General features: G+C 38.3%; 1 protein-coding gene across 2 annotated transcripts in view; it reads right to left on the reverse strand.

Moving 5' to 3' along the window:
* The window catches only part of prkceb (protein kinase C, epsilon b), a 121,797-nt gene that overhangs the window by 19,907 nt on the left and 87,081 nt on the right, over window positions 1-14,809 (reverse strand). For both annotated transcript variants that reach the window (XM_066678348.1, XM_066678347.1), the window contains exon 11: window positions 834-988. In XM_066678348.1, the coding sequence (XP_066534445.1) occupies window positions 834-988 (155 nt within the window). The remainder of the gene's footprint in view (window positions 1-833; window positions 989-14,809) is intronic.

A 14,809-nucleotide genomic window follows, 5' to 3' on the forward strand; every position in this document is an offset into this window, starting at 1 on the left:
AGTTGATTTTATCTTTACACAGTCTGAGGGATTACAGAGATGTAAAGATTTTTAGATGCATCTGATGAGCCAACTTACATATTAGGCAATCAAGGAATAGAAGCAATAGATAAAAGCAATTTCGAAAAAATTAACGTGCGATGAGCATCTGTACAAATATTTGAATGTCAGAAATATTGCAGAACTAAAGAGAATAAACCCCAGACTTTACTAAATAGTGGAGCAAAATTGGCTGAAGGAATGCCAGCCTCAAGTCCCTAAGCACGGCGTGTTGTGTGTGCTTAATGGCACACAAACCAGGGCATAAACAAACTCCCCTGGAACGAATAAATCATCTGATGGACATGGCTCCTCCAAGTAAACAACTTGAGGTAAACAAGGCCCATAAATGCCCCCAACACCAGGCTAAATATCCACCCAACACAGAGCGCCAACTTTGACCCAGTTAACAAGAAGTGAACCCCACTTGATTTACACTGGATCTTGGCTGCATAAGATTGCGTGACAACATGCTGTTGTCACGTAATTCTACCAAATATGATAGGACTTCGACTGCTCCTCACATTTGGCTCCAAAATGTTATTAACTAATATTAGAATATGTTTGTGATCTATTACAATGGTGTTTTGGTTGAAAAGTCTGTGTGGTTTTCGCACTTTGTCCGGTTGACAGTGCTGTACAATGATGCTATGTCTCTAGATTGCAAAGAAAGAATTAAAACATAAAATGTTTTTTGGGTTTTAGAGACACACTGCAGATTTGCAGCACAATACAATGCAGTATTTGGGTCTGTTTTTCTTCACGCACATGCCATTGGCCACGTGGTACCTTACCTATAAATGACCCCATTCTGGTGGAGGAACATGAGAGCGGAGGTGACTTCAGCAGCATAAAAACGGGAACGGGCTTCATCGAATTTGCGTGAGCGCTGGATCTGGAACATCAGGTCCCCTCCATTCACATACTCCATCACAAAGAACAGGCGATCCTGGGGAGTGAAAGGCAAGAAAAAAGCTGTAAGAAAACACCAAGAGGATCTAAGCCAACACACAGAATAATTGCTCAAATAATGTGGATTTAACTCAAACACGTTCTAAGCAAGAATGACAAGGATCACTGTTCCACACAGAAAATAGAAAACATTTTCTAACAGGTTAAGGTTAAAATAATCACACAAGCCTTAGAGACAAATATTTTGAATGACACAGCATTTCAAACATCTGTATATGTTTCCCTATAAGATTATATAGCATTAGAATATATTTTTTACTTCTTGCATTTAGTTAATAGTGCCATAATGAAAAAAAGGTTTGCCCCAGCAGAGCCAAATCCATCACCTACCACTCTGTATTTGCACCATTAAAACTAGGGAAGTAGTAAAATGGCATGTTTTCGGTAAAGTCTTCTACATTTCTACACACTAGATATTCTCCTACAATCTTAGCAGCTCTCACCTGGCTTTATACTTGGTAGTAGAATATTTGTTTTTAATATTTATGTTGAAAGAAGCTTATGACAGCTTTAATAGTCCTCTATACTTTCATTTCATTCACAAAAAATAAATGGAAGCTTGAACCTCCTCATAAAAAAACCCAAAACCTTTAATTAATCACTGTAGAAACAGATACAATAAAGAGATTTTTGAGTGTGAAACAAAAATCACGTTAAACACTTAAAAGGAAACCCATGTAATGTAAAACGTCTATACCAGGTTCCATGTCTCACTAGAATAATACAAATATGTGAAAGTTCTTTAAACTTTCAAAGGTTCTTTATGTTCATATGCTACAAACATGGCTCATTTAAAAGAAAGTCAAAAGCAGTTATCCTGTAGTATTGTATTTTGAATGCATTATGGCACCTTTTTGAAGTGTATAATAAAAATGCCTATAATCATTAATCCACTCCTCTCAGAGAAGCTCTTCTGACAAAGAAAAAACACACATATTATGATTAATTGTATCAGTAAGTTTAAGAATGTAAGCCAAATGCTATTAAACATTTCATAATAGTACCCCTCATAAACCCATTATTTGGGAGATGGCATGAAGCCATATAATAATTTAATCATGTCTAAAAATCATAAAGACATGTATGGAAGAAGATATTAGGCTGAACATTAAAATATTTCATATTTAGCCAGGAGGCAGAACATGTGTTCTCAAAACTTCTAACAATACATTAAGCCTCTGTGGCATGCTGCTGAGTGACACAGGGCTCATATGAATTGCTTTCTAAATCAAAAGTGAATTCTGCTCACTTCTTATAACTCCTTCTCAAAGTCTTCGGCAGCCTCTTTAAATGCCTCTAGTGTAAAATACATTACATGGACGCTTATCTGCCCAATGTTTCTTGTGACATGAAGGCTAATATTAGGTAGTTCATTCCCATTGCTGCAGTAACCGCTTATGTTTACTGTGAAGGCTTTAGACAAGATTTTAGGACATTTCTGTGAGGAAATCATGGCATTCAGCCACAAGAACATAACTGAAATCAGATACTGATTTTGTATGATTCGTTCTGGATCAAAAACACCACAACAACTCATTCCAAAGGTAATGAACAATGTGCCTTCACTCCAGAGAATGCAATTCCACTGTTGCAGAGCCACATGCTTTGGTGTCCCATTTTGTTTCATGCTTTTCAATAGAAATGAAGGCACAATTTCATGTCTGTCCACAATGCATACTTGTAGTTCCAGAAATCACTAAAAACAAAGGGTGTCTACGAACATTTGGACAAAAAGTGTAGCTTGAATGTCTTAGCACAAGATCGGCTCAGCATTTCATAAGATTGTTTTAAGAAGAGATGATCTCCTGCGCAACATGATAAACTCCACTGCAGTGAATCTTTGGTACCAATGTACCACAGATTCACATCTTGCCGTGTGGTGACATTTTCTTTCTGATTGGCTGCAACACAGATCAGTTTCAATTCAGGTATGATGCCATATTCCTTCTCATTTTCCAATTCCACTGACGGATCTGAGTAGTATTGGACCTCAAAACCTCTGCAGAATCTAGCTGTCACTAAAGCTGAAATTCCTGAACTTGATCTTGAAATCAGCTGCTCTGAGGCTGGTGATTTAATGAACAGCCAGTGAGATTTCCGTTTGAAGTTCTGGCCAGAATTGCATATGAATGGGCCAATCCATACAGAACTGAAAAATTAACTGTTTTTATATATCAGTCTCCATTTGCGAGAGTTCATTTTTCATCAACGCTACTCTCTAAAGTTTTAAGTTGGGAAATATAACTAAATCACCCACAAAAAAAACAAGCACCCAAAAATATTGGTATAAAAAATGTATTGGAAATTTCACTATACTCCAGAGAGATTTTAATCTGAAACTTACATGAATTTCAGACAGACCTGACATTCCCTGCTGAAACGAATGGATCATGCTGAAAGTGCTAATAACAGAGAGAGAACGCTTTTCAGAATACAGCTTCTTATAAAGTTTATAGATTGTACCACATTCTCTCTAAATTGGGAATTAACAAGCTATAAATCAAAAATGACAGTTTAGAGCAACTGCAAAAATAAAGGTCCCAATATGATTCCTGGCTTTATATCTTGGTAGGACCATAGGCTATACACTAATTAGAGATTCATTTATTCAATCATTCATTCATTGCCTGTAACCACTTATCAGGTTCAGGATTACGATGGGCCTGCAGCCTACCCAGAATCACTGGGTGCAAGGCAGGAACACACACTGGACAGGCGTCTATCCATCACAGGGCACCACACACTCACACAGTCAGTCACGTCAAAATACACTTTTGCATGGCCAAATCATCTATTGTGGAAGGGAACTGGAGCATCCAGATGAAACCAATGCAGACACAAGAAAAACACACCAAACTTCTCACAGACAGTCACCAGATGTAGGGCCTGAACCCACAAACCCTGGAGCTGTGTGACAGTGACACTACATGCCACCCAATAATAATAATAATAATAATAATCCAAAGAGAAGACTAATTTATGAACTGACACAATTCAGTGGATGCCTCTACATTCTATATGTACAGGTCTATAATCATTTTGTCAGATGGTAATAAGTGATTTTATTTTATGTTTTTACTGGATATGCATATTGTTGTCCAGCTGTTAAATACATTCAAGGCATTTCTCAGTTGACCTTGACCTTATTATCACTGCCCTTAAAGAGCTTTGTCATTTTTAGCAGCTATTCATCCTTTAATTGTCTGTAACCACTTATCCAGTTCAGGGTCACGGTGGGACCAGAGCCTACCCGGAATCACTGGGCACAAGGTCACACCCTGGAGGGGACACCAGTCCTTCACAGGACGACACACACTCATACATTCATTCACACACTTTTGAGTCGTGAATCCACCTACTAACGTGTGTTTTTGGACCATGGGCGAAACCAGAGCACCCAAAGGAAACCCACACAGACACAGGGAGAACACACCACACTCCTCACAGACAGTCACCCGGAGGAAACCCATGCAGACACGGGGAGAACACACAACACTCCTCACAGACAGTCACCCGGAGGAAACCCACACAGACACAGGGAGAACACACAAAACTCCTCACAGACAGTCACCTGGAGCAGGACTCGTACCCCCAAACCCAAATCCCTGGAGCTGTGTGACTGCGACACTACCTGTTGCGCCACAGTGCCGCCCTATTTAGCAGCTGTGTTAAATAACATTGTTTTTTGGGGTGTTTGTTTTTGGACTGGATATGCTGGATGGTGTATTTAAATCTATGATTGGCTAATCTAATCTTAATGACTGAAAAGTTATGTAAACACACGTCAGGACCATTTTTCCTTAAAGGGTGAAAGAAGAATGAAATAAGGTTCTTTAGGGAACTCAGAATGTTTATATTCATGGCTTGCCTTCGAAAAAGCTTTTGTTAGTGCATTGAATGGCAGTGCATCCCACAACCAACAGACAACCCCACTCTGGTCTGTTTGCGACAGGGTTAAAACTGATTTGGGACTGTGCCTTAAACTTGGGAACTAAAGGTGGAAGTTTCCAAGTAAATGTTTGTGTTCGGTTTGTTGATTATCTGATTTTAGTCTACTGATTAAGTTTAGCTTTAATGCCCAACATGGCCCTTTGTGTGTGGTAGTTTGGTGCATATTGGTTTGGTTTAAGTAAAGGTCCTGCTCCTCCTGCTCTGTCTCTTTGTCTGATTTCACACATTTCCTCCTTGTCAGAGGCAGGTCCTGCCCTGGCCTCACTGCATTATGTGGAGTGTTATGTACTTTATACAACTGTGGTCACTGGAACAATCCCTTTCTTTCTTGCATGGCCAGATAACACGATCGGTCTTGATAAAACAGCTCAAATTTTTGATGTAAAGTCATAGTCAGAGGCTTCTTTTACAGGCTGAGCTGAGAATATCTTACATAAGAGAGCTAGGCCCGCCTTGCCTTGTCCTCTCTCCCTGAAAGCGAATTTAAACAGGATGCTGAAATAGTTTGTTTAAACTGTTCCCAGAGACGCAGCAAAGGCCCACCCAATCAAACTTGAATAAACATTTCCTGCCTCCAATTAGAAATGTAGAGATACTGGCATCCCTGCGCCGTACAAGAGAAAAGACTCGATCTCCAGATAAACCGCCAAGACCCAACAAGCTGGGGCGTAGTGTGTGGCAGATTGGGATTTTGATGGATCACATTAGTAGTTTGTGGGTGTGCACACCCTCCATTTTGAAGAAAAACTTCTATTCTTCATCATATTAAAAAAAACTACAGAAACCATGAAAACTACTTCCAAGTGCAGAAAAAAATATATATATGTTTTTTTCTTGAACAAACTGGAAACCTAATATATTTTTACAGAGTGTTTAAAGCTTAATATCAATGCCAGGCCACCTGATTTACCTTCAGTTGTGGTCTATTATACTTAAAGGTTTAAGTAATTGCTGTTCCCCTTTTTGAGATTAGAAAAATGTGCACTTGCTTAACAAATGCAAAGCTCTGTGATGCTGATAAGAACAGGAAATTGTGAGGAAAAAAACCTGTGTATTATGCATGGCTCTGGACAATTGTCAAGAATGTTTATCCTTAATTCCAGCACTAAGCACTACACATTGCAAATAAGTGCACAGCTTCCAAAAACACATGCACATACCAACTGAAGGTGTTTATTCAGCCCGGTGGTCTGTGCTGTGTATATGTACATACATGCACATACCCATATAAAGAAGCACTCATAAACAGGAGCAATATTTAACCAAAAGCCACAGTGTGTTCAATTTAACATACCCTTTCTCTTTAGTTATGTACACACACATAGGCGCCTATGTCTGCCACACGAGGACGCACAGGCAGCTCACAGCATAATCACTCTACTTTTCACCCAGATGTCAAAGAACCAAATAGAATGTAACATACCCAAACTCTCTTCCTGTAGGGAGTGCATATGAATTACAAGCCGGTTTGTGTATGTCTTTTTAAAGATGGCAATAAACAAAGCTAAGCTGTACATTAAGATTAATCTGCTTCATATAAAATCAATCATCATTTAGTCTTCTGCAGAGCAAGAGCCTGCACTGTACATGTCTCACAGCAAATGAAAAATGAAAGAAAAATGGGACAAGGAACAGTTTTATTAAAAGAAGTACTAATTACAGTAAATCCTACTAGAAACGAGGGGTAGCAATGTAATGGGTTTTCTTCTACAAATTTCCTTTAAAATGAACTCTTGCATTTCATAATTAAAATATGATCACAGCTGCATACCCACATGCTTGGCTGACATGCTTTATATTGTATACAAGTCTGTCAGGAAGGATAAAAAAAAAAAAGTCTTATGATAACCTATATCTGATTCAAATTTATGGAAGCATTTCAGTCTCAAACTAAAATTGAAATTGCAGCATGTAAAATGGCAATGTAAGATTTTCAAAATCAAAATGAAAATTCATATGAATTTATATATACATGTTTTTAAGAGAACGTGAAAAGCAAACAGATTCTTATATAGCTTTTATGTTTTTTTGATACTGTTAAAATATGTAAATTAAATACCTAGTTATAAATATATAGATTTAAACTGAGTAATATAAACATATGAGAAATTAAATTACACTAAGGGAAAAAAGGTGCCAGTCGCTGGCTTGACAATTATAAAGAGTCTCAGACATATCAACATATCAATACTGTGACCTGATTAAGCTTGCAAAGTGCTTTTTTTGTGCTAAAATAAATAACTGACCGTTTTGAAAACCTAGTCTCAAAACCTGGACTCAACTCTGAGCCCTGCAGCCGTATTAAGTGGTACATATGAATCCTCTTTGATTCAACCAAGTCAGAACCAGCACCGGAAATAAGTTCAAGTTGGGATAAAACTTTTAAGCATGGTTTAGTTATTTTAAACTTGGTGCTAAAAAATTTACATCTGTGTTATCAATTGGATACTGAGTTGTAGTATAATAAATCCATCTTTGATGCTTGCTTCCTGTATTTAAACATAACTCAGGAATATAAATCCATCTTTGAAATGGAAATCTTAAATCGGCTGTGTGGAAGAATTTTATCTTTTGTCAAGCAGAGGGTCAGTAATAATCTGCGCATGGGGTTGGACAGTTTAGAGCAAATTATGTGAAGTTGCCATCCAGAATCAAAGTCAACAGGATCTGATTAACGCTTTATTAAAAGAACTGTTAAATGTAAATCATTACATTGTATCATGCAGTAAACCTGTCTGAAAACCTCAGCACTGTTTATGTTTTTCCATTCATTTATTAAGGAATTTCTTATTTTTTTTAACACAGTAAAATACAGTTCATGCAGGAGATGAGGCTGTGATAATGCATGTTCTAAGATGCTTGGGAATGTACAGTTCTGGAGAGCCATGATAAAACCGATGACACTGAATTTGCTTTGGATGTGTATGGAGTAATGTAATACTCACATACACAAACACATAGACCCAGCTTCAACAGTCACCAATGATTTCTAAGCACTTTGCAAAGAAAAAAAAAAACAAAACACACCAATGTTTCACTGTTTGCCAAGAAGCTGTCACACGTCACACTCTGAGAGGGTGCTTTATGGAACTCGCCACTGCAGAAGAAATGTCTCCCGCTTTCCAAAAAGTACAACAAACACAGGCCTGATGGACCTCTCTTTACACAGAGCTAGGCCCACACACTACATTTCTCACTCTCTGATGACAAAGCTCTTAATTGAGTTGTTCAGACTGTTTCAGGCCTTAACATGCTGATGCACTACATAAAAAGCTCTGTTTGGGAACAATCTGTTCTGGGAGGAAAGCTTAGTGGAAAAAAAAAAGAAGAAAGTTTTGGAGCTAAATGTAGCATGGCCAGAGATGGACACAGATGTTTAGGCAACACCTGAAGACTGGGTCTTGCCCAGGATGTGAATTTAGAAACTTGGCACTTTTATAAAAACAACTCATCACTGTAAACGTTTTCCAAGGATATTGTTTAACGCACGTTATGCCACACTGCATTGTTATTGATTATTGATTGTCCCTGTCCACTGAACAACATTTATTTCCATTTTTGTTTCCATTTAATTTTTAGTTTACTACATCATTTGAACACAGTAGCTATCATTCACATTGGGTATAAATTTTATGATGAATGGACCCATAGAAATGCAACAAAGTCTTTTTACATTTGCTTTGAAAGCCTAACCAACCAAAGTTAAGAAGTTTTTATCCTTCTCCTGCAAAGTTACTATTAAAGATACAAAGATAATTTTTTCTTTGGACAGCAACATGATGTGGGAAGGTTAAAACCTTTGATTAATTTAAACAAAGCCAATCAATGAAGTGTCCTCTAACTGCTGCAAGAATGTTAAAGCAAACAACATTACTGAGCCACATACACCTTTCATTAATACACAACTCAAACACAGGCAATACTCAGGACATATTTCTGAGCAGATCATTAAGGAAAGGGAAAGTGAAAAGAAATTTGAGTTTTCCAAATTTGAAATAAAAAAAAACTGTTCAAAAGCATACAGAAACTTCAACTCCTGAGTTGAAGAAAAACCTGGTGGACCACCTAAACTGTCACCATCAGATAAACAATACTTAAAGCTTTCATCTTTGAAAAACAAGAGAAATCATGTTCCACTCTTGCTCAGATCTGAAAAAAGCCACAGGTGTCTCTGGCTTGCCTTCCATTGTGAGAAAGCATTGCACCAAGGGTCTGAAAAGATGTGTAGCTGTTAAAAAAATGCAGTTGCAGAGGAAAGGATACAGACAACAATGAAAGAAATCTGCAAACAGAATTTGAGATTTAGAAAAGAAGCAGAAAATGCCAAACACTACAGTGGTGTGGAAAAAAGGGCAAAAGAGGAACAACATCATATAATTTTCATAATGTATTTTACTCTTAACCATGATAATAAATAATACATCCTTTAGTTATTTTGCAAGAAGATTTAACAAATATATACTGTATACTTACGTGCTGTTTATATCACTTATATATTATACTTTCAGTACTGTATTATATACCTTAATATACTCTGATTGAGGAAAGTTAGCCACACACTCCTTGGGCAATAATAGTGTTGCTGTAGCCTTGGCTGAGACTTGTTTTAAATAACAGTTTTGGAAGTCATCTTGCAAAGAGTAATAAGACATTCTGCAGAATGTATGTCTCACATTTGGAATTTAATTACATTTTTCCACAGCTAGAGTAAAGATGAGACATTTTATGTAGATAAAGACATACAGTCATGTTGTGACAGTGCCATGATAGCATGCATACATATATGTGTGCACTCATATATACGTGTGCAAGCGTTCATGTACAGACATGCACAAATATTTGGGATCTTTACAGGTAGCATAAGTAACACGCAAAAGCCCTTTTTTAAAAACAGTAAAATAGAAGAAATAAAAAAGAAGACTAAAAATACTCCCCATAGAAGAGGCATTGGACTGTGGACCTTGCAGTGTAACTGTGCTCTTTGGACTGATGGAGCACCATTAAATTTGTTTGGAACAAGTGGTTGTGGCTTTTCTGAATTATCTAAAGTCAGTAACCGACTTCATTAATGTTCAAATAACCAACTGCCATCAAATGCTTACAGCCATGTTCCAACATCTTGGGTAAACCACCCCAGAGGATTAAAACCTGCAGCAAACTGGGACAAACTCCCTATTAGTACGCATAAGTTCAGAAAAACTATAAGCTATTTTATGTACACGTATATACAGTATGCCTCACTGTATCACACTTACAGATATAAAACTTTAAAAGACAATTTTTAAGAAGTTTCTCTCCTTCCCAAAAAAAAAACAAGCTGGAGTGAGGGCCAGGAGTAGAGTAGCATTCCTAAGATGCAAATTCCACCCCATTACTACAAAGACAACCAACCAGGAAAACACACAGAACAAGAAATTACAGCGCACATAGTTATGAGAGGTCCATATTTGTGCTTGAAGTTGTTTGGTGTCCTGAAAACTAAACATGCAATTTATGTAACATGTAATTTATCTACTAATGAGTACAAGATCTGCACCTCTAAATTGGCATATGCATTCTGCTGTGTTATGGTTTTAGTTTTACTTTCTGATGGTGGCTAGCAGGGCTGGCCCTGTGCACTGCTGCCGAAGAGCTCCAGTCCAGCCTGCAATGAAGAGAGTAACAACAGAAAATCAAGAAGCAGGAGGGCTGCCAAACCATCTGGGACAGATCCAAGTGTTGTCAAGCTTCATGGACAAGCCAGAGAAAGAGAGAAATAACAATCCATCACCTGTACTCTGAAGTACAGAGTGGGAATAGACTCAAAACAAACAGGTATAAGTGGAGCCTTCATTATAGCTTTAAATATACACTACCGTTCAAAAGGCTGGGACTCCAAGAGAACACAGCTGGCCTTGTTGTTTTGAGGTTAGGATGGCCCAACTTCCCTCATCACAAGTCTGCAACTGTTCAGCGGGTGCATCTGTTAGCTAACATAACAAATCTGGACAGGCAACATGCTCATCCAAGCGTGTTGGGCTTTCCCAGTGTTGTATTAGTGGCACTCCAAAAAAATATATATTAGCTGGTTTAACATGGAGTATTCTCAGACTGATGGCATTATGTGAAATTGGGGGAGTCCTCACCTATGGGTGGAAATTGCAGTGACAATGTTGGGGATTTAAAAAAAAACTTTAATTTATATTACAATGAATATCCATATGTTCATTTTCACTCTCTAGTGAGGTCACCTGACATGCTGTCATTGTCATAATATACAACCCCAATTCCAATTAAGTTGGTATGTTGTGTTAAACATAAATAAAAAAAGAATACGATGATTTGCAAATCCTTTTCAACCTATATTCAGTTAAATACACTAGAAAGGTAAGATATTTAATGTTCAAAGTGATAAACTTTACTGTGTTTTTTGCAAATATTCACTCATTTTGAATTTGAGGCCTGCAACACCTTCGAAAAAAGTTGGGACAGGGCCATGTTTACCCCTGTGATCACCTTTCCTTTTAACAACACTCAATAAGCATTTGGGAACTGAGGACACTAATTGTTGAAGCTTTGTAGATGGAATTCTTTCCCATTCTTGCCTGATGTACAACTTCAGTTGCTGAACAGTCCGTCGTATTTTGTGACAGGTCTGGACTGCAGACAGGCCAGTCTAGTACCCCCACTCTTACTATGAAGCCACACTGTTGTAACACGTGCAGAATGTGGCTTGGCATTGTCTTGCTGAAATAAGCAGGGACATCCCTGAAAAAGACGTTGCTTGGATGGCTGCATATGTTACTCAAAAACCTGTGTGTACCTTTCAGCATTATTGGTGCCTTCACAGATGTGCAAGTTACCCATGCTGTGGGCACTAACACATCCCCACACCATCAGAGATTCTGGCTTTTGAGCTTTGCGCTGAAAACAATCCGGAGAGTCCTTTTCCTCTTAGGCCCGGAGGACACGACGTCCATGATTTCCAAAAACAATGTGAAATGTGGACTCGTCAGACCACAGGACACTTTTCCACTTACGTCAGTCCATCTCAGATGAGCTCGGGCCTAGAGAAGCCGGCTGCATTTGTGGGTGTTGTGGATATATGGATTTGGCTTTGCATGGTAGAGTTTTAACTTGCTCTTGTAGATGAAGCGATGAACTGTGTTCACTGACAATGGTTTTCTGAAGTGTTCCTGAGCCCATGTGGTAATATCCGTTACAGAATGATGTCGGTATTTAATGCAGTGAGGGATTGAAGATCACAGGCATTCAATGTTGGTTTTCAGCCTTGCTGCTTACTTGCAGAAATTTCTCCAGATTCTGTGAAACTTTTGATGATATTATGGACTGTAGATGATGAAATCCCTAAATTCCTTGCAATTGTACGTTGAGAAACATTGTTCTTAAATCGTTGGACGATTTGCTCACCCAGTTGTTCACAAAGTGAACCTTGTTATGAACGACTGAGCCCTTCGGGGATGCTCCCTTTATACACAGTCATGACACTCACCTGTTTCCAATTAACCTCTTCACCTGTGGAATGTTCCAAAGAGGTGTTTTTGAGCATTCCTCAAATTTCCAAGTGTTCTGTTGCCACTGTCCCAACTCCTTTGGAACGTGTTGTGGGCCACAAATCCAAAACGAGGGAATATTTGCAAAAAAACAATGTTTGAACATTACATATATTGTCTTTGCAGAGTATTCAATTGAATTGAGGTTATAAAGGATTTGCAAATCATCGCATTCTGTTTATTTATTTACATAAATAAATAACATTTATTTATGTTTTACATAATGTCCCAACTTCATTGGAATTGGGATTGTAAGAAAGCCTTAATCCCTTCTGAAAAAGATACATATATATTTTTACATATGCACTGCTCAGTAGATGAATAAAAATGGCTAATATTCTAATAATTGGAAGTTATTTCAGACTTTTGGATAGCAGTGAATATCAGTGGCAGAATGTGCTGGAAATAAATGTAAAAAGTAGTACTGTAACATCACTTTCATTTGTATTGACTTATGTAGTGTTAACTTATAAGAGCGTAAACAAAAGCAAATGTTTTAATCTTGTTTTGAAATAGAATTCTCATCCTACTGGTTCCGAGGTTGGCACGTATGCTTTTGTATTTGCCAACAATCAGTCTCCGCATGAGATGCTGTAACCTGCTTATAATACCTTGTCACTTTCACATTCTATTTAAGTCTGATAAAATCATGGACTGCTTTTATTTCTAAAACCTTATATCTATATTAATGCCATATAGCATACACTGTGAGCCAAACATGGTCATCATTTGTGAATTTTACATTAAAGGTTCACTAATGCTTACAATGATAATAAAAGAGGGTCTTTAATGGTCATTCCCCATAACGCATATACCATGGCTTAACAAAGAGATCCTATTTGCTTTCCTGTTGTACATCCACTGACAGGACCCTGTAGTGACCCCACATTGTTGGCCGCAGCTATATTTATATATCTGTGTATTTTCAGTGTTTGACATAGTACTTCCACACTGCTGTTTCCTTGTGTCCTCTAGACAAAAAGGCTTCTTTATCTAACAGATTTGCCAGTCTTCCTACTGCCTTTTATGTATCTTGAATAAAATGACATCCATCCATTATCTGTAACCGCTTATCCAATTTAGGGTCGCGCGGGGTCCAGAGCCTACCTGGAATCATTGGGCGCAAGGTGGGAATACATCCTGGAGGGGACGCCAGTCCTTCACAGGGCAACACAGACACACACACATTCACTTTCGAGTCGCCAATCCACCTGCAACGTGTGTTTTTGGACTGTGGGAGGAAACCGGAGCACCCGGAGGAAACCCACGCGGATACAGGGAGAACACACCAACTCCTCACAGACAGTCACCCGGAGCAGGAATCGAACCCACAACCTCCAGGCCCCTGGAGCTGTGTGACTGCGACACTACCTGCTGCGCCACCGTGCCGCCCATAAAATGACATTTAAATCCTTAAATACCCATTTTGTAACTATTCTTGCAAAACAATGCAAGCTGGTGTGTTATATTTGTATTAGGAGTGAGGAATGAAAGTTTACACAGGCAGGTGAAAGTATATTTCCCCTGATTCACTTCCTCCCCTTCTCACTATTCCATTTTTTTTTGCTCCATTCCATTTTAAAATAAAAAAACTGCTTGCAAATTGTGTTCACATTTGCTTATAGACCAAGTTTGTTTGTAAGAACACAATTCCTATGTGTCCCATAAGTTGTCCAGACTTGTGCATCCTTAGGAGTCTGAGAGAACTTAGAGCTTCATCAAATCACTTTAATGTCAATTGTGAGTCAATAAGAGCACATCAGACTATGAAAAGTTTAACCAAACTTTAATTTACTAAGTCTTCACTGAAAGGTCTCTTTCTCTTTTACAGCAACCAGTTCTTCTACAAGTCATTACCTAGGACTTTCATAGTTCACTAATCCCCTTTCAATCAATATGCACTGCATGCACTCTCACTCACATATTGGGCTCTTCAGCTTTCCGGAATCACTAGGTAAAAGGCCTTGGATGGGGTGCCACTTCTTCACAGGGCACTACACACACCTATGGACAGTCACTCACACCTATGGACACTTCTGCATGGCCAATCCACCTACACAGCAAATTCTCCAGTGTTAAATCAACACTATTAGTGTTAACTTAACACTGAGAGTGTAAAATTACTACACTAACAGTGTTAATTTAACACTAATAGTGTTGATTTAACACTGGTGAATTTACTGTGTACAATGTGTGTTTTTTCCGGACCGGCCTAGAAGAGGCATATGTGGTTACTGACTGACTGACTGACACGTAAAGTTGAAACTGTTAATTTAGCCGTATTTCACAGAGAG

Source organism: Hoplias malabaricus, chromosome 8 (genome assembly GCF_029633855.1).
Source record: "Hoplias malabaricus isolate fHopMal1 chromosome 8, fHopMal1.hap1, whole genome shotgun sequence".
Taxonomy (NCBI): Eukaryota; Metazoa; Chordata; class Actinopteri; order Characiformes; family Erythrinidae; genus Hoplias; species Hoplias malabaricus.